Source organism: Abramis brama, assembly GCF_963993115.1.
Source record: "Abramis brama genome assembly, chromosome: 6".
Classification (NCBI taxonomy): domain Eukaryota; kingdom Metazoa; phylum Chordata; class Actinopteri; order Cypriniformes; family Leuciscidae; genus Abramis; species Abramis brama.
The window spans coordinates 28,721,589-28,749,092 of NC_139968.1; the positions used below are offsets into that span (position 1 = coordinate 28,721,589).

A 27,504-nucleotide genomic window follows, 5' to 3' on the forward strand; every position below is an offset into this window, starting at 1 on the left:
ATGAGAAAAGGTGAATAAAGACTGAGAGCCAATGTTCAGAAATGATTAATTATTGTTTTGAACTATGCTAGTCCGATGTGTTTGTTGTAAAAAACTGTTCATTTTTAATTAGTCAAAGTTCCCATTCCATGGATTATTTTTATTATTTTATCATGTTTCCAGGGGTGCCCTTATAATGTTAGTATGTTTTTTAGATCAAAAATTGTTATAATTTAGAAATAAAAGGCATATTTCCTAGCCTGATTTCATTCCCTGGTTTGAACACTCTGTTTGAAGGGGCGTGTCTGCTGTGAGACTTCAGTGTAAATGCCCTCTGCTGTGATTGGCTGAAATGCTTGCATATGAAATATCTGGCATTACATGTGGAACTATCTGGAAAACTTTTACTATTACAGCTATTATACGTTTTTACTATTACAGCTATCGGGATTAACGAATCGTGAGAAGTTTTTTAAGTATTTAGATCTATTTCAATCACATAAAAAATTGCAGTGATGATGAGCATTGAGCAGATGACAGTCTGTTGATCGCGTGAAAGATCTTATCATTGCAACGCAGTTTCTGCACTCTCACTAATGATTTCACCAATGCAAACATGAGGCATAAATACAGTAAGAGCTTCGTTGTGCAGTGTAACAGCGTCATTGATTTTATAACGAGTTTTGGCAAGTGTCCAGATAAACTCGCGCTGTGTGATTGACAGCTTGGGCGATTGGAAAGCACGGCTGGACTGGCCATTGGGCATACCGGGCAAATGCCCGGTGGGCCGACGTGCTTTTTGGGCCGATACATCTCATAAATACTTTTTTTTTTTTATTATTATTATTATTTTTTTAACGGCCCATAAAATGTGTACATCGGCGGGCCATTCGTTTTGTTTTGTTTTGTTTTGCTTGCGTTTTGGGTTTGTGCCGTTGTAATGCATTGGTCAAAAAAAGTCAGTGTTAGTTTTTTTTCTGATAGACCAGCCCATGAAACACGTAGATCAGCGGCCCATTGGTTCTTTCCTTGATTGACACTGGGCTGGCCCAATCACAACTTTAAACGAGTGAGCGAGCGTGCAGCAGTGTTAGTGTGTAATATCTGCCAGAATAGTCTGCGAGATGGAGAAGAAACGCAAGGAATGTGCAGATAAATAGCGTGAAAAAATAGAACCAGGCCCTTAAAGCAGACGCTTTATGTGTCAAAATATATGTTTTCTGACCTTCGTCAGCTCCTGTGGCAGATGATGATAGTGAGGACGGAGGATCAGGAGAGAGATGAGAGAGTGTAGAGCCTGCGGTAAGCAGAACTACTTTCAAATAGGCTATGTCATGATGGAGTGTAGGAACCCATAACCCAGTTACAGATTATTTCCACATCTGCATAGTTGACGATTACCGCAATTCACTAGAAATTTAATGACAGGCGTTTGTAAACCATGTTTACAAACTCACCGGTGTGTGGTGAGCGCACTGGCGCCGTTGTACTGTGGCTGCCGTCGCATCATCCAAGTGGATGCTGCACACTGGTGGTGGTTGAGGAGAGATCCCCTGATATGATTGTAAAGCGCTTTGGGTGTACAGTAGTACATATGAAAGCGCTATATAAATGCCCGATTCTATTCTATTCTATTCTATTCTATGTTTTCCGCCAAAATAAAAGCTTGATGCAGTTTGCGTCAAAATAAAAGATCATGTGCTTATCTCTTTCAAGTATAGAAATTGTTACAAAACTAATTATGAAAGTGTCCTTTATTTTTTAGTGCATTTGTTTTACAAAATATGGCTATTACTGTCATTGGATTAATATTATAACTATTATAGTAGGTGTAATGTAAATAGATACTGTAACTAAAAGAGGTTTGAATTTATCTTTGTTTAATTTGCACACTGAATATGGGTTGGAGCTTTTAATTTTGAACTCTCAAAGTGCACCAGATTGATGAATTTAACATTAAAATACACAAAATTTTCTCACGGGGGGGGGGGGGGGGGGGGGCATGCTCCCGAACCCCCCTAGAAGAACCAAGGTCCACCCACCACAGTTTGAACAAAAAATCCTGTAAGAAACACTTGTATTGCTATGCCAGAGCCGCTTATAGCTTGTTTTAGGATTCACCACTGTGGAGTATAGTTCGACTGTATTAATAAATGTCAAATTTGTACTTATTTCATCTGTAAACTCTCACTCGTTCCTATACTCGCTCGTTACATGGCATTAGTGGTTTTAATGAATAGGAGTTGGTATGCATATAATTAAGGGCGTGCAAAGATGGGTGGTGTTTATGATCATAGTGGGCCGGTCTGGGCCAAAATGCCCGGGCCGATTTTTTGTCCCAGTCCAGCCCTGCTTGGAAAGGGATTGTTCTTTGATCGCTTTCTGTATATTAATCACAGTTTAAGTAAGATTATTTTCATCCTACTAAGAGAAACGATGTTAAGTTGATCGCTACTTCCATATTAAATCACTACTTACCGCTTGCTGGAATATAGTTGAAATTGCCCCCTTCGTCGCTGAGAGAAGCCTGCTTGATATTATCCCAGGTTAGAAAAACAGTCCGTGGTGAAATGGACAGAGCAAACTAACAACTTCGAATTAAACTTTTGCGGTATCCGATTATAGATAAACATCAAACGTCTGTTGACATTTCGCCATCAATACGGCTGTGTTCCTGTGGGCGGAGCTTAGTCTAAACACGGTTCTGGTGATGTCATTAATGAAGGAAGTAGAGGGGTGTAGTCCAATCGAGCCGTTTTTTGTAGTCAACTTCTGTTAAATAAAATATCTCGCTTGGCATTGAACTTTGAGCTTTATAATTTTACAGATATTTTTTATACTCTAACAACAACATTACACACTAACTAAAGTTTTAAACATGGGATCACGAAGAACGGGACCTTTAATAATTGTATTTTTTTTTTTTTTTTTTGATTATGATTTTTTATTTTCAATCAATAAACACATATCATACAGAGAGAGCATTCGGACGAGGATAGAAATAAAATTAAAATAAAGTAAAATAAAAACACATGCACCCAGAACACAAACACAAACACTGGCAGCAAACTCATATTGACTGTATTCAAAGAAGCTCTTTAAGGGCAGAGGCTATATTCATCCAGGTGTTCACAGTGGTTGTCTTTGCCTTATTGATCTTTGCAGTTGTACACTCAAGGCAAACTATATAATGAAATGAGACTATCCAAAATTGTTTCAGGTTAATAATTGTATTTTATTGAGAACATATTTTAGTTTGTCTTGTATATTTTTTTATTAGATCATACATTTTTTTGTCAAAGTGTTACAGGTAGGTTGTGCCCCGCTCTCCTCTACTTTTTTGTAATGTGTGTATTAATAACATAATTGGAATAAACTGCAATACTTTACATTGGCCACTGAACGTAGCCAAAGCACAGTCGTGCGCAACAGATTGGTGTGCACTTTAGAGATACAAATGTGCCTAGAATCTCTACGCAATGAGCTACACGTCATTGTGCGTTTGCTTTGTTTTCTATGGGAGGAAAACGCTTCAATAGTTTCAATCTAGCAGTAGACTAAAATTGGTCCTCCAATATCACTGACTTAAGCCCCTCTTTTAACGTGTGGCCTTCAAAAGTTTGTTCGAATCATTTCTGGCTGCATCATCTCCTAATCTACAAGCCGACTGTAAATTGTAATAGGCTATATATCACTCTTACACAAATAAAGTCCCAAAATAACTGTAATCAAAAGTTAAAATTACTTACAATCTTGCTCACCAATAAAAGAATGATCCAGAAGTCTTTGAAGCACCTTTAATGTCTGATCGCTGTTGAGAAAAGAAGCCTATAATGTAAAAAGCGTTTTCTTTTATTTTTGAAGACATCTGGAGAAAAGGGAAAGAGAGATTCTGCACCATCAACTATAGGCTACTTCACGTCTACAATACTTCTTTTCTCGATGAACATGTTGACTGGGCGTTTTGATATGGAGCTATTCTTGTGCCAATAAAAATGAACGTAGCTTTTCAAGAAACTAATGAAAATATAAATTGAAACTAAATAAATTATCTCTAAAACTGAAAAAGAACAAATCGCAGGCAAATTTTTTGACTTCGTTTTTAATACACTGCAAGTTTTGCTAACTATTTCTCATATTTCAATCGCTGAACTTACTGAAATCTGAACTTACAAATGCGCTTCCAGAGTTTTCATTTACGCTTCTGAAGTTTTCGTTTACGCTCCCAGAGCTTTCGTTCGCCGTTCTGACACATTTCTCTCGTGGGGGCGGGGCTAGTAGCAGTGTGTTCTCATTGGTTACTGAGCTTTTGATTGATAGCTTCGTGACCTGGAAGTGAAGACGTCAGTGGTGTGTTTATGTGTGGATGTGAGCGTCTGTAATCGCAGCTTTCTATTTCAATTTAGTAATAAGTTATGTTTGTTTTTTAATTTTATCTGTATTTACCTGCTGCTACTACTTAGTTGGCAGAAGCTTTTTAGGAGCACAAGAGATCTATTCAGTCTATTCAGGTGTAATTGCACATTAAAGTACTGTCTGTATATAATACTTAAAATATTGTAGTGTCCAATGTTTTCGGAGAATATTTGTTTATTCCTGATGATTATTTTGCATGTTAGGCTCTGATTAGGTTCAGCTGTTACAATTTAAAGAGAATACTAGCAAACGTGTGTGATATATTCAGCCGTCAAGAAAGTCAAACTTCAACCAGGTAATCAAGGTTGGCAGCCATGGCCATCACACTACTCATTGTTAGCATGATATACGTTTACACCATCAAAATGAATGATCACTTAAATATGCTGTCAGATACAGACCTCAAAGGGCATTTCATTACATATGTCACACAAAGAATGTTCTTGTTGTTCTCATTTTTTTTAAATTGATAATTATATTGTTATTTCATTTTATTAACATTTTCATTTAATTTAAATATATTTTAACAATCATCAACCGTTTCAATCGTGACTTATACAACCAGTTAAATTAATGTAATTGAAAATATGAATTCAAATAAATTTACATTCTTTATTGTCACTAAAGCATATACACAAGTATCGAAGTGAAGGTCTTGGATGCAATTATGTTGTGACAGGAAAGACCAGAATCCACAAAACATTAACTGCATAATATACATGTAATGCACAGTATTCTCATGATACATTACTATACAAAATGCACAATTACAAATACAGAATACATTTTAAAAATTCATATACATTTTAAATGTTGCAATGATTCTTTGAGCAGTTCCTTGTTGCAGTACAAGTAACAAAGCAGTGACTGGACACAAGCAGTACAAGGATAGTCCACCCAAAACATGAGCATTCTCTCATCATTTACTCACCTTCATGCCATCCCAGATGTATATGACTTTCTTCTTCATATAAACATAGACAAAGAGTTTTAAGGAAATAATCCATCTCTGTGAGTCCATAATACAAGTGGATTGTAACCCATGTACGTAAGATTTTTAATAGTTAAAACAGTTTACATTATTATTATTTTATCTAGCCTATTGTTTGACTTCAGAAGGCATTGATTCATCCACTGAGGTCGCATGGATTACCTCATTACCTATTATTATTGCTCACTGTGTGTGGTTTTGAAAGCGTCTTTAGGACTCGCAGAGATGGATTACTTTCCTTACAATCTTAATTCGTGTTTATCTGTAGAAAGAAAGTAAAATGCATCTGGGACAGCATGAGGGTGAGTAAAATAAGAGAGAATTGTATTTTTGGGTGAACTATCCCCTCAACATTCATATGCTGTTGGTATGCTAATCCAAGATCAGCATAGATTAATAAGAATAAAGTGAAACCTCTTGTGTACTTGCGAACTGTTTTAATCTAGAGGAAATTGAAATATTTGCTTTATATTAAATTATATTATTGTTTATATTAAAATAAATCAGGTGTCTGAAGATCAAGATCCCAGTCATTCAAAGGTGATGTGTCTGAACAAAGTAAGATTATTGTCTGATAGGGACAGTGGATCTCTGGTACTATCACTCCATCCTCTGTGTCAGCATAAGAATTTTGTTTATGGAAAAGTTGCTCCACTCCCTGGAAAATGAGAGAAGAAATGTATTATAATCTAACAATACAAACTGCTGTGAACTCCCCATACAGTAACAAGTTGCAGACTTAAAATATTTATTATATATATATTTAAGGGATTTTACAGTACTAAATATTTACCTCGGAGTCAAGCAGCATTTATCATCTGTAATACTGTTGTGTAACCAGTAGATGGCTGTATTGCCCTATATATAAACATATGGATGTGTATTCCCTAGTTGCTGGATGTTTTCAGTCATAATTACTTGCATGTATTAAGTTTTTAATGTGGACATATATTTATTATTAAAGACTATTAAAGATGTAACATTTGTCAAAGAAATGTTCATTTGAAGTGCACTTTTTTCATTATTATTAGTCAAATATGGACACAGAAAAAGCAATTTGTTACTCATACTAGATACATATAATAGCTTTATCAGTCATCTTTATCACACAAAAGTAATCAGAATAAATATTGCAACCAGGGCGATACTTCAAAATAATTCAGTGTTTACATATTACGAACAGAGACGTGGTCTGTGGTCGTGTCTCTCCTCTTTCAAAAACTTTGCATCGCAAATTAATCAGCAGTTGAGAAATTCAGGTTTAAATAGCTTTATTGGCATGGTAAAAAAGGCTTTACATTGCCAAAGTTGAATCAGGCAGTGATTGACAGCACTCTGGTCCTATGGCATCAGTCATTGACTGATACAGTACAGATAGGCTACTGCACAGTACTCTAGCTCATGTTGTTTGGGGTGGCTGGGGGGAAATATGATCTAATCGAAGAAAATATGATCTAATCGAAGCAAATATGATCTAATCGAAGACTGTAACCTAATGTAGATAAACAAGTCATGTAATGATTGGGCTAACAGTTAAATCAAGACAACACAGCTCAGCTGTATAATGTTATGGGCTCTCACTGAGCTCTAAAATGCCTCTCCACCTGAAAAAAGCCAGTACTGTATTATAAATAGTATTAGTATAGTATTAAAAAAAAATAAAAATCAGACTTACCACGAGTAGGCTAACGTTATCCAGTATCCTCCTGATATAGCGTAGCGACGATACCTAATGGTAAATATCATTCGTCTGTACTATTCCTTCTATAAGAGATCATCTCAACAATATAGTGTAGCAGCAAATAAATACAGATATAAACTTAATATCACTAAAATGAAATAGAAAGCTGCGATTACAGACGCTCACATCCACACATAAACACACCACTGACGTCTTCACTTCCAGGTCACGAAGCTATCAATCAAAAGCTCAGTAACCAATGAGAACACACTGCTACTAGCCCCGCCCCCACGAGAGAAATGTGTCAGAACGGCGAACGAAAACTCTGGGAGCGTAAACGAAAACTTCAGAAGCGTAAATGGAAACTCTGGAAGCGCATTTGTAAGTTCAGATCAACGATTGAAATATGAGAAATAGTTAGCAAAACATGCAGTGTATTAAAAACGAAGTAAAAAAATTTGCCTGCGATTTATTCTTTTTCAGTTTTAGAGATAATTTATTTAGTTTCAATTTATATTTTCATTAGTTTCTTGAAAAGCTACGTTCATTTTTATTGGCACAAGAATAGCTCCATATTTTGACATCCTCCGTTTAAATTCCTTAGGTTGAAAAAAGAAAAAGTAATAAAGAGTCTCTGTCTGGTAGACATGGAAACGGCGCATAAAAGCATTCATTCACTTTTATATAAAGAAATTTGAATTACCATTTTGAATGAAATGTGGTATATAAATAAACTTGCCTTGGCTATTTGTCATTTAATTCTTGGTAATCAGAGGGGAAATTGGATTTAACCCTTAACTCGTTTAAAAAGACTGTCAGACCCTGCTATTTACAGTTAAGTAATAGTTGTTTTAAAAATATAGTAGTACTGGTAAATAATAATAATAAAATGTACAATTGTACATTGTAGATAAAAGTAGCCTAAATTAATATAATTTCTGTAGCAATGAATCTTTCACAAACTGCATGTAATGCCATTTTAACATTTTGTGTAAAACAGTTAATGGAAATGCAGTCAGGAAACAATAAGATTTAATGACTTCTCAGTTTATTTGCTTTCTGGGCTCTTTTCCCCAATAAGGCAATGCTACTTATAGAAAAAAATATATAATTTAAACAGAACATAAATGATTTCAAACATGGAATGAGACCAAAGACTTGAAAATAAAAGCACAAACCTGAACAAAAATTACAAAAATCAAACCAAAAGATCCCCAAAACCATCACAACACTTCAACGCGCCAATAAAAGTCTGTCTTAACATGTTCCATAGAAAGTCACTAACCTCAACTGAATCGGTTAATGACAGTGATAGATAAAATAAAACTTTATATTCTAAAATGTATATTTATAACAGTTTTTTGTTTAATTCTTTTTAATAAACAATGAACAGCTCTCGTATTTACAGTCAATTCAGTTTATTCTCAAATATTATCTATCTCATCTGAAACAATAGCTTTCATAAAATCTGTTTAAAAAAAAAAAAAAGGTGGAACCTGCTGCTGTTTGAATGGTGTAGAAAAAAAAATTAATAAATCCCATTTCAATACATTTTTGAAAGCCACTTGGCTTCAGAAATGTTCTTTTTGTTATTACTATCATTTAGGATAACAAGCAACTTTTAAAACTGAGAGACTTACAGTGGAAGTTCAGTCTTGAAGACTGTTGAGCTCAGTTTGACCACCAACTGTCTGTCCTGAGGAGAAACATTTGAGGCGGAATATTTGCCTCATAACCTTCATAAACGTGTGTTTAATGAAAATTGAGAGATTATAGTTCAGCACAATGAACAGTTATAACTTACCTCAGGATTTTCACCTTAACTACTTGCATTAACTTAACTTACAACTAAGAACAATCAAGGAGGACTGCAGAATAAATGAACATGTAAACTGGAGGGAGTTTGTCAGCTGAACAATCTAAAGGATTTATGAGATAGTGGATAACTGAGTCTGACTGCATTATCAACACAAGGAAGACACAGGTGCAATAAAAGTAATTTTATTAAGAAAAAGATAGACAACAGTAGCTGACAGAACTAAATGAAAACCATGAGTGGATAAAGAAATAAAGTGCATTAGATTCATAGAATGTAAGTGATTAAGTTGTTGCTATGACAGAGTTATCTGATGAAAAGAAAAAATGATGAAGAGGAAGAACCTTATTCTGCTTTAAACAAATAAACATGATTATTTGTCATTAACTGAATCAGCTATACAACATCTACAGTCATGGTCAGAATTAATGGCACCCCTGGTAAATATGATCAAAACTGGCTGTAAAAAATAAATGTGCATTGTTTATCCTTTTGATCTTTCATTTAAAACATTTGCAAAATTCTAACCTTTCATTGAAGTAAAATAATTGAAAGTGGGGGGGAAATCACATTATGAAATAAATGTTTTTCTCCAAAACACGTTGGCCACAATTATTGGCACCCTTTTATTTAATACTTTTTGCAATCTCCTTTTGACAAGATACCAGCTCTGAGTCTTCTCCTATAATGCCTGATGAGTTTGGAGAACACCTGATGAGATCAGAGACCATTCCTCCATACAGAATCTCTCCAGATCCTTCAGATTCTCAGCTCCATGTTTGTGCTGCTTCTCTTCAGTTCACTCCACTCATCAGGTCAGGGAACTGGGACGGACGGTCATGGCAGAAGCTTCATTTTGTGCTCCCTAACACATTTTTGTGTTGATTTTGATGTTTGTTTTGGATCGTTGTCCTGATGGAAGATCCAACCACGGCATATTATAAGATTTCTAGCAGAAGGCATCAGGTTTTGATTTTTTATCTGTTGATATTTGATAGAATCCACAATGCCATGTATCTGAACAAGAAGTCCAGGACCTCCAGCAGAAAAATATGGCCACAACATTAAAGATCCAATGGTATATTAAATTGTACACATGGGGTACTTTTTATCCTTGTGTTCACCAAACCCATCTAGTGTGTTTGCTGGCAAAAAGCTATTTTTTTAGTCTCATCTGACCACAGAACCCTGTGCCGTTTGAAGTTCCAGTCGTGTCTGACAATTGAATTTGCTGGAGTTTGTTTTTGGAGGAGCGAGGAGCATTTTTCTTGAAACCCTCCCAAACAACATGTGGTGATGTAGGTTTTTTTTTAGTTTTTTTTTTTTTTTTTTTTTGGCTTTCTGACCCCCAAGACTCAACTAATCTCTGCAATTCTCCATCTGTGATCCTTGGAGAGTCTTTGGCCACTCAAACTTTCCTCCCCGCCGTGCATTAAGGCAATATAGGCACACGTCCTCTTCCTGGCAGATTCGTAACATCTTTAGTTGATTATAACTTCTTAATTATTTCCCTGATGGTCAAAATGGGGATTTTCAATTCTTTAGCTGTTTTCTCACAGCCACTCTCTATTTTGTGATGGTCAACAATCTTTTAATGCACATCAGAACTATATTCTTTGGTTTTACTCATTGTGATGAATGATTAAGGATTTGGCATTTGTGTTTCCTCATATATAAACTCCTGTGAAACACGAAGTCATGGCTGGACAATTTCATGTTATTAGTCACCCTGGTGTGCTAAAAAAGGTAAATATTAATGGAAATATACTTCAGAGATATTTTACTCGTGAAAAATTCTAGGGGTGCCAATAATTGTGGCCGGAAAATGTATTTCATAATGTGATTCCCCTCCCCCCCTCTCTTACTTCAATAAAAGGTTAGAATTTTGCAAAGTTTTTAAATGAAAGATCAAAAGGATAAACGATGCAGATTTATTTTTTACAGACAGTTTTGATCATATTTACCAGGGGTGCCATTAATTCTGACCATGACTGTAAATGTAAGTTTTTAAAAATAATCACATACTAATAATATACACTAATGCCAGGGTCTCTAGAAAGAGGTTTGGTTTAAGTGCAGCATTTTTTATAGATTTACTTGGATTTTAATCTAAACAATCAACAAACTGTTTGTTAAACTAAACAACTACCAGGATAACTAAACTATCAGGATAATAATAGTGAAGAAGTTTCGTATGTATATGCTTCTCAGAGTTTTCTGTACAGGTTATGTTCATTAAAAGCTGCATGTAACTGGCAAACTTCATTTGTTTCAGCTCAGTGGATGATTGACAGGCAAGTAGGCAGAACGTCAGTCTTTTATTTTTATTTTTTGTTTACTTGTAAGGCTTTGTTTTTAAAATAGGGAAATTAGTTTGGGTGTAATGGTCACTTGCAAAATAGTAAAATCAACATGAAAAAGAATTGTGATAAAACCATGAATTTGAATTTGAAACTTGAAGTTGAACAGCGTCTCTCGCGTATTAGTGTACAGTAATCACAGATTGTGCTGATTCTGACGTGAAGTTTGGGTTTTAGGGAGGGAGGAAGGAATGCGCACCGCTGTGAAGGGAAGGAAGTTGTGCTAGACCGAACGTCTATATCAAATATATTATCTTATTTTTATAATTCTTGGAAGCCAAAATCAAAAATAAAATCAGATTTATATCACAGCCCTAAAGTGTAACCGGACTAAACTTTTGTTTTCTCTCGGCCAATACTATCACTAGTGGGGACTCTCTCTCTCTCAAAAAAATATCACAGACAAATGGTTTAATATTATCCCATATCACATAGCGTGATTAAGATGAGAGGGCAGTGATCAACCCACCAAACCCCCCACCCAAACATTTTTATTACTGATCTGCATGATTCATGTGGGTCATGATTTTAGGCAGATTATTCCGGAAGAATCTCATCCCTGAAAATGTCCACAAATGGAAAATGACAGGAAGGCATAAAGAAATCATGTAGCCCACAACAATTTAACGTTCAATATCACTTGATACATTTGAGTGCTAAATTTGGCAATGACAGTTATGATTAGCAATATTTTAATCTCTTCAAGATGAATGAGTTTAATTCCAATATCATCATGATTGAAGGCCTTATACTAAAGACTTCTTTATTCTTGCTTCATCTCAGCTCTGACCAAGATCTTCTCAATCCATTTCACCTGTAAATAAAATAAAACTATCATTTGTAAGAGTACTAAACCAACAATAATCATTCAATATCACTTATGTGTACTTCTGTTCTGTTCTAATAATGCTGTTTACATTACTAGTCATTTTAAATAGTAATACAAAAGAGCTAGTATGATAAACTTTTTTGATACATTTGTCGAAGCAGTGTGGTTTGAAGCAGTTTAAATCTTCTATTGAATACATGCATTTCTGTATAATCACTCTGAATTCATAAGATATAGGTTTTAAATGGTCTCACCAAATCCCTGTGCATTAAAGATATAAAACTGATATTGTCAGTTGAGAACAGAGTTTTTATTTGAATATAGAATGTACATTTTAGATTAAGTTGTACAGACATCAGATCCTCACATATTTCTTAGGTTTTATAAAGTAAAGAAAGCCTAAAGCAATGTGACGTGATGCTTGTGAAAGTAGAAACACACAAGAGACAGAGACATTGATCATGTGAGGCTGGACAGCTGTGAGCTGAATCTGGAATCTGCACTGATTTTACCTGCGTTTTACAATCGGTGTACAACTATCAGTCTAATTTTGTTCTATCAAATTCTATTGATTTTCTACTGATGAGCTATATACTATATATTATATATATTATAACTAGTGCTGTCAACGTTAACGCGTTAACGCATGCGATTAATTTTTGTCTGGTTTAACGTGTTAAAATATTTAACGCAATTAACGCAGCATCCGTCTTTTCTGCCATCCGTTGGCTAGCTTACATTATATGATCACGCTCTTATTCATTTAAATGCTTTTAAACATTTCAAGCGCGGCAAGACAAAAGAGAATGCGCAGTCTGTGAATGTCCTTAGCCTATGTGACACACATACACACACACAATGCAGACAGGGCGCCAGAATCCAGTTCTCTTTCGCGCTTGAACTAACAATAACAATAACAATCTCAAAATGTCAGTTTTGTCGATTATCCTCATAAGAGCAGACTTAAATGATTTATATAAAGTCTAAAATGAACAAAGAGTTGTGAGAGAATGAGGCATAGACAGTATATAAACGGTGAGATCCGCGTGTCTGTCTGCTCTTAAAGGGACAGCAGCAGCCAATAAAGCTTCCTGTCAGTAAAGTTAAAGAACAAAGGGAACAGAGAAAATGACTCACTGCTCTTGACTAAATAACTTTTGTAGCTTTAATAAGGATTAACTATTTAATTTATAGTTTATGCAGTGCAGACTGCATATAACTTTGATAACTTTATTCAATTTCTGTATATTTCCTAACTGTTAAGACAGGAAGGGCACGAGTAAATATGACATTTATTATGGGTTTATGTTAGCATTGTTTTAAGTTCACTTAAATTAAAAACTGTTATATTTTTGAAGCCTAATAAATGTGGAAAAAAAAAATCAGTAGCTGTATTAATATCAGTAATACTGGCCTTCATTCATAAAAAGATGCCATTAAACAAGTATTTAAAATATACTGTTTTTATGTTGTTTCTACATTCATTTGATTAACTGTGAAATTATTACATTATAAAATATATTAAAAACGTACAAAAACATTTCTTTTTTTATTGCGATTAATTGCGATTAATCGCGATTAATCACAGAAAAAATGTGTGATTAATCTAGTTAAAGTTTTTAATCGATTGACAGCACTAATTATAACATAAAGCTTTTGTTCAACAAAGTTGTTTGTTCCTTAGTTTTTTCTCCAGAAACCACTAAAGTACAAACCCTGCCCCTCGGCTGATTCTAGAGATTTCATTGGTCATGTCAAGCTAAGTCACCTTCATTTATATAGCGCTTTTTACAACACAAATTTTTACAAAACAGCTTTACAGAGATAACAGGAAATTAAAGCAACATATTTTTTTGGCTGTACAGCAGCTCTAGAAGATAGTCATTGTCCAGTTTAAGTAAGTTCCGGGTTGACTCATTTACATTGTAAAAATAATTTATAGGGCCATTTACACGACACATTTTTCAACAGAAAACTTTGAATGCATTCTGGCCGTTCATTTACACCACAGCATGTTGGTGGCCTGACAATGCAAACTTTGAAACTAGTGTTTGAAAGTGCAAGTTTTTGAAAACGATATTATTATCATCTCCATGTAAACTGTATGGTGTGGTGGGCTTGTGCTTAACTGGTTTTCAATCAATTTAAACTTTGCCCTCATTGTTTCAATAAAACTTAATTATATTTTCTCTGCACAAAAACTGAAAGACTGTCAGAGATAAAAGAAAGTATCTTTAACATCACTGATGTTTACTCACCTCAGTGTACAGTTTGAGTCTCGTATCACGTCTCTGAGCTCCTTTAAGTCTCTGATCATATTGTCCCTCAGATCAAGCTCTTTTAAAAACTGCAGTGCGTTTGAGTTTGACAAAGACTGAGTTAAAGCAGAAACATCTGTAATGCCACAGTCATTTAGGCTAGAAAGAGACAAACAGACAGAGATCATCTTACTTTCACCAGATCACAAAATACGACTATTTTCCACAAATACACTGTAAACAGTCTTTTCAGGAGAGACAGAGTCTTGGTTTAAAATTATTGAACATTTTGTTGAAGTGTTTTTAAAGAGATACTCCACACAAGGTTACAGTTGGTTTATAGATGATCTTATGGTTTATTGTTTAAAAGTTTTTGTTTTTTCTCACAAACACCTGTCGTTTTGCTTCAGAAGAATTTAATTAATCAACCGGGCTCGTATGGATAACCACAGTATTTGCTTTATGTGTTTTATGAAGCGTCATTTTTGGAGGTCCAGTACACTTGTATAGACTCATAGAGACAGATTATTTATCTAAAAATCTTGCCGTTCATCTGGAGAAACTCATATAAATCTGAAATGGCATGAGGGTGATTAGATTTAAAATTATTAAATTTTCAGTTTTGGGTTGAGTATCTCTTTAATCGCTACACTACACTACTCTCCCTCTAGTGGCGTATGATGCATGTAACTTCCCATGAAATCCATACAAACAGCTCTAAAATACAGTTCAATATTACAGGTTTATCAAAGTGTATTTGGGTACAGACACGGTTTGGAAGACTGATCTTTTTGCACTCTCAGATTAATAATGTGTTATTTTTTAAATTATTATTTTTTTTTAAAATGCATAGTGTAGCTTAAATTTTTTTTATTCCTTTAGTCATTTTCATCTCAGGTGGTACAAAGCACAACCAGGCCTGGATATACGGTGCGTTGAGCACATATTGATCTTTAAACCAGACAGAGCACTTCAAGCACCTCTAAAAAGATGGGAAATAGACTTTTGAAATAGACTAACTTTCTACAGATGTATAAATGTATTTATTTGGCTTTCAAAACTTCTAAATTTTACTATTGTGGTGTGTGTGTGTGTGTTATTAGATTATACAGATCTGCAAAAGGAAAGAGTCAAAGAACTGATGTGGGTCTCATAGGCACATGATTCATTAACTGAACTACAGGAATATTAATATTAAACAAAATATTTTATCCAAAATGTGGTTTATGTCCATAAGAGAAGTTTGAGAACCACTGTTGTAGGTGAATGTTACTGACCTCAATCTCTCCAGTTTACAGTGTGAATCCTTCAGTACGTCACATAAGTGATTCACTCCTGTGTTTCCTATTTCATTCTCACTCAGGTTCAGCTTTCTCAGGAGTGATGGGTTTGATTTCAGAGCTGAAGTCAGGATGAGACACTGTTTCTCTGTAATACTGCATCCACACAGACTGAAGACAGAAAGAGAAAAGACAATGACTCGGATCTATGTGAACCACCAAACTGAAGTTCTACATCAGGCACTAGTTTAATTCCCATACTCTGTTTTCAACTGTCACAATAGTTCTGTGTGCTGGAAGATGTTTATTCTCATTCATTTCTTTTATGTCTCTTTTCTTTACTCTTTATCATAGCAGATTTCTATTCCACATTTAGACAATCAGTAAAAATTCTTCAAATTTAATACAATAGACCTTAGTCAGGTTAGACACAATATTGAATTTTATGATGAAAAGGAGGCTGTGAGAATTTTTTTATTAAGACTTATTACTTGTTAAAAGACATTTAAAATAAAGTGTAACAGAAGGTCCAGAGCTATAAACACTATTACTTGAGTCCTGTTGTCTTAAAATAACCACACAGAAACTGCTCTACAGTATAATGATACTAACTCTAGTTTCTCCAGCTTGCATTGTTTGTTCCTCAGTAGATCTCTGAGGTTTTTCACTCCAGAATCTCCTAGTTTATTCCCACTGAGGTCCAGATCTCTCAGGTGTGATGGGTTTGATTTCAGAGCTGAAGTCAGGATGAGACACTGTTTCTCTGTAATACTGCATTCAGTCAGACTGAAGACAGAAAGAGAAAAGACAATGACTCAGATCAATGTGAACAGTCTAACTGAAGTTCTACATCAGGCACTTAGTTAAATTCCCATACTCTGTTTTCAACTGTCACAATAGTTCTGTGTGCTGGAAGATGTTTATTCTCATTCATTTGTGTTCTATTTATTTTATGTCTCTTTTCTTTACTCTTTATCATAGCATATTTCTATTCCACATTAAGACAATCAGTACATTTTATCAAATTTAATACAATAGACCTTAGTCAGGTTAGACGCCATATTGAATTTTATGATGAAAAGGGGGCTGTGAGAATTTTTTTATTAAGATGTATTACAAGTTAAAAGAAATTTAAAATAAAGTGTAACAGAAGGTGCAGACATATAAACACTATTACTTGAGTCCTGTTGTCTTAAAATAAACAGTGAACTGTAATCTCACAGTAACTGCTGTACAGTATAATGTAACTTACACTAGTTTCTCCAGTTTGCATTGTTTGTTCCTCAGTAGATCTCTGAGGTTTTTCACTCCAGAGTCTCCTAGTTTATTCTCACTGAAGTTCAGCTCTCTCAGGTGTGATGGGTTTGATTTCAGAGCTGAAGTCACAGCAGAACAACCTTCATCTGTCATATCACAGCTGCCTAATCTACATTTGGAGAAATGAGAAAAAGAAAATCTTCATTTTGCACAGTAATATTATATTCATAACAAATAAAGGACAAACTCCAATTTTTTTGCGCCCTTCAATGGCAGAGGAGACACGATCTCTAGGGACGCTCAAAACAAAAGTGAACAACTAAATCCCTTCAAGTCTGTTAAAGGGATACTCCACTTTAAAATGAAAATTCTGTCATCATATACTCACCCTCATGTTGTTTCAAACCTGTATGAATTTCTTTCTTCTGCTGAACAGAAAGGAAGATATTTAGAAGAATGTCAGTAACCAGACAGTTTCTGGTCCCATTGACTTCCATAGTAGGAAAGATATATACTATGGAAGTCAATGAGACCATAAACTGTCTGGTTACTGACATTCTTCTAAATATCTTCCTTTCTGTTCAGCAGAAGAAAGAAATTCATACAGGTTTGAAACAACATGAGGGTGAGTATATGATGACAGAATTTTCATTTTAAAGTGGAGTATCCCTTTAACAAAGGATACATGTGATGGTAACTTTTTAATTTTACATTACACTTTTCACATTTGATAATTTATGGTCATGTGACCCAGGGTGACAAGGCCTTGTGATTCATTTTAAAGACTGATGCTGGGAGAGTTTGAGTAAACATGATCAAAATAATTCAAGTTGTTTTGTTACACACATTCTCATCTTGAATTTCATATGAAGTTTAAAGAGCAACTTGCAGGTTAAATTTATAACTGAATTAATACTTGATACTGTCTGAAGAGGTTTTTTAAAAACACATATGTAGAAATTACTAATGAAATCTAATTGGTTGTAGAGATTTTGATGAAAATGTGCTAGGCTCTGGAATACGCCTTTCCCCCTATAGCAACGCGTCATATGACGTATGCCGAGGTAAATATGAGCTCGCGTTCAGCCAGCGCTCTCATTGTGGGTGTAGTAGTTAGAGCAGTAGTGAGCGACAGAGAAAGTTTTAGATCGAGTTTTAGAGAAGCCATAATGGTAAATTATTGTGTTTGTGCTGGTTGCACAAAATCCAGCCTGTCAGGACATCGTGTCCATCATTTTCCTTCTAGGAAAAACAAGGCTTTTCGTTCTTGGGTGCGTTTTGTTCAGGTGAAGAGAGCAGACTTCACTGCCGCGTCTGTCACCGCACACTCGGCCGTTTGTATTATATGCTCATAATTATATGCCTGTGGGCCATCATAGGCATGCTCGTCGGAGAACTCGGTTTCTTCATTCACATCCATTGTAATTTGTAACCTGAGCTCTTTCAGTGCACGCATCTTCGGGTTCTCCCGCCGGATGTAGGCGCGAGCACAACATCAACTGGCAAACGCAATGTAAGCGGAACGAAACTGAGCTACTCGTTATTGTGTTTGTGTGGACCGTTTATCAGTTTGGACCAGTGCAGCGCGAGCCTGATCAAGCAACACTGTAACTGCGAGATCCAGTAAATAAAGCATTTGAATTCGCCACTGAAGTAATAACATCGCTGCGAGATCTAGTGAGAAATATTCACATTTCTCCGTTATTAACGGATCAAACAGCGCTGACGTGGAAACCAGGAATAAACATTGTGCAATGAATGAACGAACTATCCAGTGTCCACAGATCAGCAACATTCACCATGGCTTTACTGTAGTAACACTAACTGCAACCATGGAAGTTTGGCATTTTCCACTAAGAATAAATATCTCTCTGTCTCTCGATGAGAAACCTCTAAGTTATATCACGTAACGTTAGTCTGGGCGGATATTAATGAGCATGATAAAAGCCTGATCAAAGCTTAGTTTCTGTTATTGTAAGTTCCAATATGTTCTGTCTAACATTGATCCTGGCCTGTCCCTGCTCTCTTGGCAGCCTAGCAGGCTCATAATTGTATGGCTGTGGTCCGTCAACAATTTCCTCAGCGTCCGAAATGTCATTGCGATCCATTTTTCCCTGTTGTTTGAATCGACCGCTCTCCCTCGTGCTACGTCACGACTCTCGCCCGTCACGCCCATTTTCAGATGCGGAAGTAAAATTTTCTCACAAAAACGACTCCAGAAGCCACTGTAACGTATTTATAATTTTTTTTTTAAGAAAATCTAGTTCCTACATTATTTTTCTATACATTGACTTGTTGGGTCTTCTAACCTGCAAGTTGCTCTTTAAATAACAGGTAAGAAATGTTTTTAATAGTAGATATGCAAGGTAAATGTGACTATACCTGTTATGCTGGCAGCTGAAGCAGATGCAGAAGCAGATGCAGAAGCAGAATCCAAGTGCAGCAGAATTTATTAAAGAAACTCAAACGGTAACAAACTCAGACAAAGACTACAAACTCAGGCAGAAACTCAGGAACAGCCAACATACAACAACAAGAACTCACAAAGACTGAAACAAGACACAGGGCTTAAATACACAGACAGACAAGATAAACAAGATAACAAGGGGGCGTGGTAAATAAGAAACACCTGGGATGACTAATCAACATAACAGGGAACTGCTAAACATAGGATGAGACAGGGGAACACAGACATGAATCGTGACAATACCATTGTCTAAAGAAGAGATGACAAGTTTTTATAAATTTGAGAGCAGAGAGGGAACACCCACACACACACATAAAGCATATTTTAAAAGCTTCATTACAAAATGTATATTTATTTGTAAAAATCAGAGTTGATGTTATTGTAAGAAAGGCTAATGGGCTGCTGGACGCCATACTGTGTTGTCATGGTAACACTCCAAGTGAAGATAATGAGGAAATTGCATTGTCGTCTTCTTCACCAAGTGTTTTCCAAACAGCTTCATTATGACACGCAAAAGCCCTGATGCCCTTAAAGTCTCCATTTCAAGGACTATCAGAGTAAGAAGGGCATAAGGATGCTCACTTACAATTGGATTTCACCAAAACTGTGAACTCTGTGTCTTGATTTAAACTGAAGAAGTGATTTTAAGAATTATGATTGATGTATGTGATTGTTACCAAAGTCCTTTTAGGCAAGTTGTGCCACTCGGCCGCCATCTTGGCAACGCCTCCGGGCAGCTATTTCGGACTAACAAGACCAGGCTCCTATCTAAATGAATGTGCAGAGAGTCAGAACTGCACTTTCACTGGTCATCGGGACATAAAAACTGCATGTATAGAAACAGCAGTAAAATATAATAAAAATCGCTGAAAAAGTTTGATGACTTTGCCCCAAAATAAGGTTTAAAACGCCTTTTTCCCCACAGGTAAAACCTCAAAACCGCAAAACCTCAACTGTGCGCATGCATCAGTGGAACCAGACGATAGGCTTAAATGTTTCCCGGCTTGACTGTTAAAAGCAGATGATTGGCTTTCCAGCGGGAGGGGCGGGGCATGTGCATACAACCGCCATCTTTGCCGTTACGGGTTTTCCTTATATAGTTGTATTGAGGATTGAGGAAGTGGCATGTCTCTTATATAAATTGTCTCTGTTGTTACTGACCTCAATCTCTCCAGTTTACAGTGTGAATCCTTCAGTACGTCACATAAGTGATTCACTCCTGTGTTTCTTATTTCATTTATACTCAGGTTCAACTCTCTCAGGTGTGATGGGTTTGATTTCAGAGCTGAAGTCAGGATGAGACACTGTTCCTCTGTAATACTGCATCTCCACAGCCTGAAGAAAGAAAGAGAAAAGACTAATTGAAGTGCTACATCAGTCACTTAATTTAATTTCTGCTACTCTGTTTTTAAGGCTGTCACACTAGTTCTGTGTGCTGGATGATGTTGATTCTTCTCTATCATTTTTCAACAATATATTTTGTCTGTTTTTTTTACTCTTTATCATAGCAGCAGATTTCTGCAGAATGACATTTACACAATCAGTACAATGTATAAAATTTTTCAACTTTAACACAATAGACCTCAGTCAGGTTAGACAACATATTGCATTTAATGTGGATGAAAATGAGGCTGTGAGAAAATTTTAAAAATATACTGGTACACTAAGATTTATTGCTTACTAGTTAAAATACATTTAAAGAAAAGTGTAACAGAAGGTGTAGACTCAGAGCTATAAACACTATTACTTGAGTCCTGTTGTCTTAAAATAAACTGTAAAGTGTAATCTCACAGTAACTGCTGTACAGTATAATGTTACTTACACTAGTTTCTCCAGCTTGCATTGTGGGTTCATCAGTAGATCACAGAGGTTTTTCACTCCAGTGTCTCCTAGTTTATTCCCGCTCAGGTTCAGTTCTCTCAGGTGTGATGGGTTTGATTTCAGAGCTGAAGTCACAGCAGAACAACCTTCGTCTGTCATATCGCAGTAACTTAACCTACATTTGAAGCAATGAGAAAAAGAAAATCTTCATTCTGCAAAGTTATAGCATCTTCAAAACAAATAAAGGTCAAATTTCAAACTGCTTTTTTGCGCCCTTCAATGGCAGAGGAGACACGATCTGTAGGGACGTTCAAAACGAAAGTGAACAACTGAATCCCTTCATGAAGGGCCTTTCCACAAGTCTGTTAGTGATGGATTGCAGAGTTCACACTGCATGATTTTTAAAGTAGTCAGATCACTGTTCTTTCCACACTGCAGGACTATCTGGGGTAACATTCAGTTGCTGCTGTGTTCACCGCACGATGGATCGGTTTGATTACACATTGAATGACTTTACAATAGGAAAAATCGCTGACTACTCTGTCTGGTCCGCAAACAACATTTCACAACCAAACACACACAAGAAGCGATAAGGGATTAAGTTCAGAGTTCAGATTTCAGTTCAGATTTCTTTCACGACTGGAATTTATATTAAAAATTAGGGCTGGGTAAAAAATATCGATTTCTCGATTTTAATCGATTCTCATTTTTACGAAACAATATCGATTCTTAAATCCCAAGAATCGATTAGTCATCCTGTTTTCAGTTGATGAATGAATGGAACATTGTTGCGCGCATCCCATCCAATAAATCGCAATAATCTTTGTGCTTTGTTATTATTGATATGAAACAAAATATCAGATTTCAAACTACGTCCATTTTCTTACGAAATTCAAAAACATAATTACCGTTTTGGCGCTGTGGCGTGAGATCGCTCTGGCGCAGCTCAGCTCTAGAGAAGCAGCAGCGCGGAGTGCACATGACCTTCTCTTCCGCCTTAATAACACCAGTTACAGCGCGAAATAAACATGAATGAGCATCTGAAAGTGTGTTAAAAGATAGAGTACAACTTATCGAAGTCCGTATCATGTCACATGGAATCGCTCAATCAGTGTTTCAACCGGGGAAAGACGTTAGTAAGTTTGTCATGTAACGTCATTTAGGCTACCTCAGAAAAACCATCTATATCCAGTGACCATAAACTCGTTAGTCAGATAGAAAAATTAACTCTAGAGAGGAGCATTTTGTTAAATATATACACCATATTACATATTCATTGTAATTTTTAATGTTCTTCAATATTTAATGCATGTTTGAATAAATCTGGAAAGTTTTATTATGACAGCCACCATTTAAATTTGTATATAATTCCATATAACTTTATTATTATAAAAATAAATAAAAGTGTATTTTAAGTGTTTGTATACAAATCAGTTAATTTTTACCTTCAATATTATAGTAGGCTAATGAAGCCTACAGGCTACAACTGACTCCCATAGTTTACAATAATAGTTAAGAGATTTGTTTTCCTTGAGAAAATTTGCCATGTATTGTTCCTGATATCCAAAATAATCGATATTGAATCGAATCGAATCGTAATCGAAATTGAAATATAATCGAATTGCAAGCTTGTAAATTGAAATCGAATCGAATTGTGAAATTTGTGTCAATACCCAGCCCTACTAAAAATGGTAGCCTGCAAGAAGCTTGGGATCCGATGAAACATCAAATAGACATGGATGCTCCTGTCTAAGCTTGACTAAACTTTCCTCCATTTCTTGGGGCCAAATAGACAGAGGAGGAGCCTTTTTCAGAACCGAAGCCATGCTTGCTGATATCCTGGATATAACTCCTTCCCGAACTTCCCGCTGCACTGTGTCTTGCTCTTTCATTGGCTGTCGGTCATCGCCGATGTAGTTTTCAGTCAGAACACATTTTTCACAGCAGGATTTTGAATCACTGACAGGTCCAGATATTTAGCATGCTAAATATCTCACGAGCGTCGGAAACACACCGTTGATTCTCTCAGATCGCATCTTTGATAATGCACAATGAGTGATTGACACTTGCGTGAACGAGCACCAATTTTCCTCAGATTTCAGGCATTTGTCAGTGATTTAGCAAAAATCTTTTGGAATTTGTTTGTGAAAATCTGGGCTAAAATCATGCAATGTTAACTCAGCTTTATGGTCACTTCAAGGGAGTCATTTTATAATTTATGGTCATGTGACCCAGAGTGACGAGGCCTTGTGATTCATTTTAAAGACAGATGACGGGAGAGTTTGAGTAAACATATGATTAGAATAATTCAATTGTTTTGTTTTGTTTGTGACATATAGGACTATTACACACATTTTCATCTTGAATTTCATATGACGTTTAAATAAGTTATTAGGTAAGAAATGTTTTTGATAGTAGATATGTAAGGTAAATGTGACTATATCAGTGTCCAAAGAAGAGATGACAAGTTTTTATAAATTTGAGAGCAGAGAGGGAACACCCACACACACACATAAAGCATATTTTAAAAGCTTCATTACAAAATGTATATTTATTAATGATGTTATTGTAAGAAAAGCTAATGGGCTGCTGTACGCCATACTGCGTTGTCATGGTAACATTTCAAGTGAAGATAATGAGGAAATTACATTGTCTTTTTATTCACCAAGTGTGTTCCAAACAGCTTCATTATGACACGCAAAAGTCCTGATGCCCTTAAAGTCTCCATTTCAAGGACTATCAGAGAAAGAAGGGCATACGGATGCTCACTTACAGTTGGAATTCACCAAAAGTTTTATTATGACAGCCACCATTTAAATTTGTATATAATTCCATATAACTTTATTATTATAAAAATAAATAAAAGTGTATTTTAAGTGTTTGTATACAAATCAGTTAATTTTTACCTTCAATATTATAGTAGGCTAATGAAGCCTACAGGCTACAACTGACTCCCATAGTTTACAATAATAGTTAAGAGATTTGTTTTCCTTGAGAAAATTTGCCATGTATTGTTCCTGATATCCAAAATAATCGATATTGAATCGAATCAAAATCGAAAACTGTGAACTCTGTTTCTTGATTTAAACTGTAGAAGTTATTTTAAGAATTATGATTGATGTATGTAAATGTTACTGACCTCAATATCTCCAGTTTACAGTGTGAATCCTTCAGTACGTCACATAAGTGCTTCACTCCTGTGTTTCTTATTTCATTCTCACTCAGGTCCAGTTCTCTCAGGTGTGATGGGTTTGATTTTAGAGCTGAAGTCACTGCAGAACAACCTTCATCCGTCATTTCACAGTGTATTAACCTACATTGGGAGAAATAAGACAAACAAAGTCTTACTTCTGTTTCAGTCAAATACTAAAAACTTTTGCCTTTTGTTTAGATTAAATTAATCTTCCTCACCACAATCTCTCCAGTTTACAATGTGAATCCTTCAGTACGTCACATAAGTGATTCACTCCTGTGTTTTTTATTTGATTCTCACTGAGCTCCAGCTCTCTCAGGTGTGATGGGTTTGATTTCAGAGCTGAAGTCAGGATGAGACACTGTTTCTCTGTAATACTGCATTCACACAGACTGAAGACAGAAAGAGAAAAGACTAATTGAAGTGCTACATCAATTGAAATGCTACATTTAGTTTAATTTCTGCTACTCTGTTTTTAAGGCTGTCACACTAGTTCTGTGTGTTGGAAGATGTCGATTCTTCTCTATCATTTTTCAACAATATCTTTTGTCTGTTTTCTTTACTCTTTATAGCAGATTTGTAGCAAAGTGTCAACCATTTAGCAGGGTCCCGGGACATGCTCTCTCATGAGATTTATTTATTTGTTTGTTTGTTTTTGCAAAATAGTTTTATTGTGTGGTATCATCCACACATGCATTGATAACATAACTGCAGTAAATTAATAGCATAGTTAACAATTATATGTTTACATTTGATAATAATGCATTTTATTTTATTTAAGCTAAAACTTATCAGTTTGACAGAATTTTCTAAATCAAAGTGCCATGGTAGGTCAAACTAAATTTACATTTTCTTATATTGAAAATGTTAATTTCCTGTCATCTCTTGGCATATCTGGAAGCCAGGGTTTTCCTAATATCTGTCATTATGTCAGTCCTCTTGATTCTAACTTGTACTTGGCCTAAAAAGTAGTTCTTGTAATTGTTTAACTATAGTATTTATTACAATTAGTACATAATCACAGGTAAGATCCTTGATGTCTCCTCATTACCATAAAGCCAATGTTAACTTTTATTTCTTTTTTTATCTATAGTATTTGCAATTAAAAATAGCAACCTACACATTCAGAAACTATACACATGCCACAGTTGTAATATAAAACTTTAGTGAAAATTGTATGTGTTTATGTGTTTATGTGGCCATTTTAGATCATGTTTGACTTTCTCGATTGTGTTTTAAAGTGGTGAATTCTCAATAGAATTCAAATGAGTTGCACATTTTATCACCAGCGTCACAATAGAAACGGCTCTAGCAAATCTTATCACACTTTTGTAATGCGCTGGTGAACGCTCGTAGAGTAGCGGTGATTCGCGAGTGGCACTCATGTGTCAAACAATCCGGACTACAGTAGTTTTTCATTTGGAAATCACTACACATATTAACTAAAAAAAAAAAACATCTATCTGAATAATCTAATGTGTTTCCTTCAACAGTCAAAAACTGAAATAGGTATTAAAATTTATTGTGGTTTTGTGTCTGTCAATTGCCCCTGACTCAATCAAATGAGGAAATAGTCTTACCAACTACTGTAAAATTACTATTAAAGGTAATAAAAATACTATTTTTTAACCATGTGAAATACTCACATCAGTGTGTTGAGTTGACAGTGTTTATCCTGCAGTAGAGCAGCGATCTGATTTACTTGTGAGTCTCCTAGTTCACAATCACTCAGATTCAGCTTTCTCAGGAATAATGGGTTTCTACCCACAATTCCTCTCACATACTGACAGGCTTCCTCTGCAGCAGGACCCAAAAACCTGCAGAAGAGAAGATGAAGCAGGATTCAGTTAAATTCTCAATTAAACTTGGTGTAATGACAAAATTCATTTTACATGATTTTAGTCTTGGACTCACGCAGTCAACTTTGATGTAACAACATATTATGTAGCTTATTGTACTATTGAAATAATATTTCTATAAATAATTTGCCTGCATATAATTTATTTTGTATAATTTCATCATGTCTCACCTCAGTGTCTTCAGTTGACAGTTCTGATCCTGTAGTAAATCATTGAGCTCCTTCACTCCTGATTGTCCAGGATCATTTCCTGTGAGATCCAGCTCTATCAGGTGTGAAGGGTTTGATCTCAGAGCTGAAGCCAGAGCTTTATAACCTTCTTCTGTGATACTGCAGTCTGAAAGTCTACAGAAAAGACAATTTATAAAATTTATAAAAATATAATTAAACCATTTTAATTTATATTTATATATATATATATCAACATTCAAGTTAAGTGCAGTCAAACAATGGTTCATTGAACTCACCTGAGTTTCTCCAGTGTACAGTTTGTATTTTCTAATGCGTCCTGGAGTTTCTTCACTCCTGAATCCTGCAGATTATTGTTGCTCATGTCAAGCTCTTTCAGATTGGAGTTTGATCTCAGGACTGTAGCGAGAGCTGAACAGCTTTCCTCTGTTAGACCACAATTACGCAGCCTAAAATGAACAGGAGAGGGATAATTTACAACCCCATTTCCAGAAAAAATTTAGACATTTTGTAAAATGCAATAAATTCAAGAATTTGATTTGTTAATCCTCTTGAACCTTTTGTTTAACTGAAAAAATAAGTACAAAGAAAAGTGTTTTCAGTGATTTTATTGACCAACTTAATTATATTTTGTAAATATAAACAAATTTTGATGGCTGCAAAACACTCGTGACTCGCGAAAAAAAAAAAAAAAATTCCCAAAAACAAGCTGAAACATGGACTCATCTGACCGCAGCACACATTTCTATTGTCTTTTAGACCATCTGAGACGAGCTCTAGCCCAGAGAACTTGGCAGCATCTCTGCATAGAACTGATGTATAACTTTCTCCTTGAGTAACAGAGATTCAAGTGGCATTTCTTGATGCAGCAGCAGACTGTGTTAAGTGACAACGGTTTTCCAAAGTACTCCTGAGCACATGTGGCTGTGTTTAACAGTAGCATGAAGGTTTCTCATGCAATGCCGTCTGAGGGCTCAAAGGTCACGCACATTCAAAAGTTTCCTGCCTTGCTCTACACGGACTGAGATTTCTTTGGATTCCCTGAATCTTTTCACAAAATTACGTATGGTAGATGGTGAAAGAACTAAATTCTAGGGATGCATCAAAAT

At 35.5% G+C, this 27,504-nt stretch overlaps 1 protein-coding gene across 1 annotated transcript in view; it reads right to left on the minus strand.

Moving 5' to 3' along the window:
• Positions 1–27,504, minus strand: part of LOC311085623 (uncharacterized protein) — a 159,792-nt gene that overhangs the window by 46,344 nt on the left and 85,944 nt on the right. Inside the window, exons 39-48 of the mRNA XM_084118156.1 lie at positions 26,674–26,844; positions 26,378–26,551; positions 25,995–26,165; positions 24,567–24,740; positions 24,295–24,468; positions 21,157–21,330; positions 20,496–20,669; positions 16,863–17,036; positions 16,223–16,396; positions 15,608–15,781 (exon numbers count right to left, since the gene is read on the minus strand). Of these exons, the coding sequence (XP_083974282.1) occupies positions 15,608–15,781; positions 16,223–16,396; positions 16,863–17,036; positions 20,496–20,669; positions 21,157–21,330; positions 24,295–24,468; positions 24,567–24,740; positions 25,995–26,165; positions 26,378–26,551; positions 26,674–26,844 (1,734 nt within the window). The remainder of the gene's footprint in view (positions 1–15,607; positions 15,782–16,222; positions 16,397–16,862; positions 17,037–20,495; positions 20,670–21,156; positions 21,331–24,294; positions 24,469–24,566; positions 24,741–25,994; positions 26,166–26,377; positions 26,552–26,673; positions 26,845–27,504) is intronic.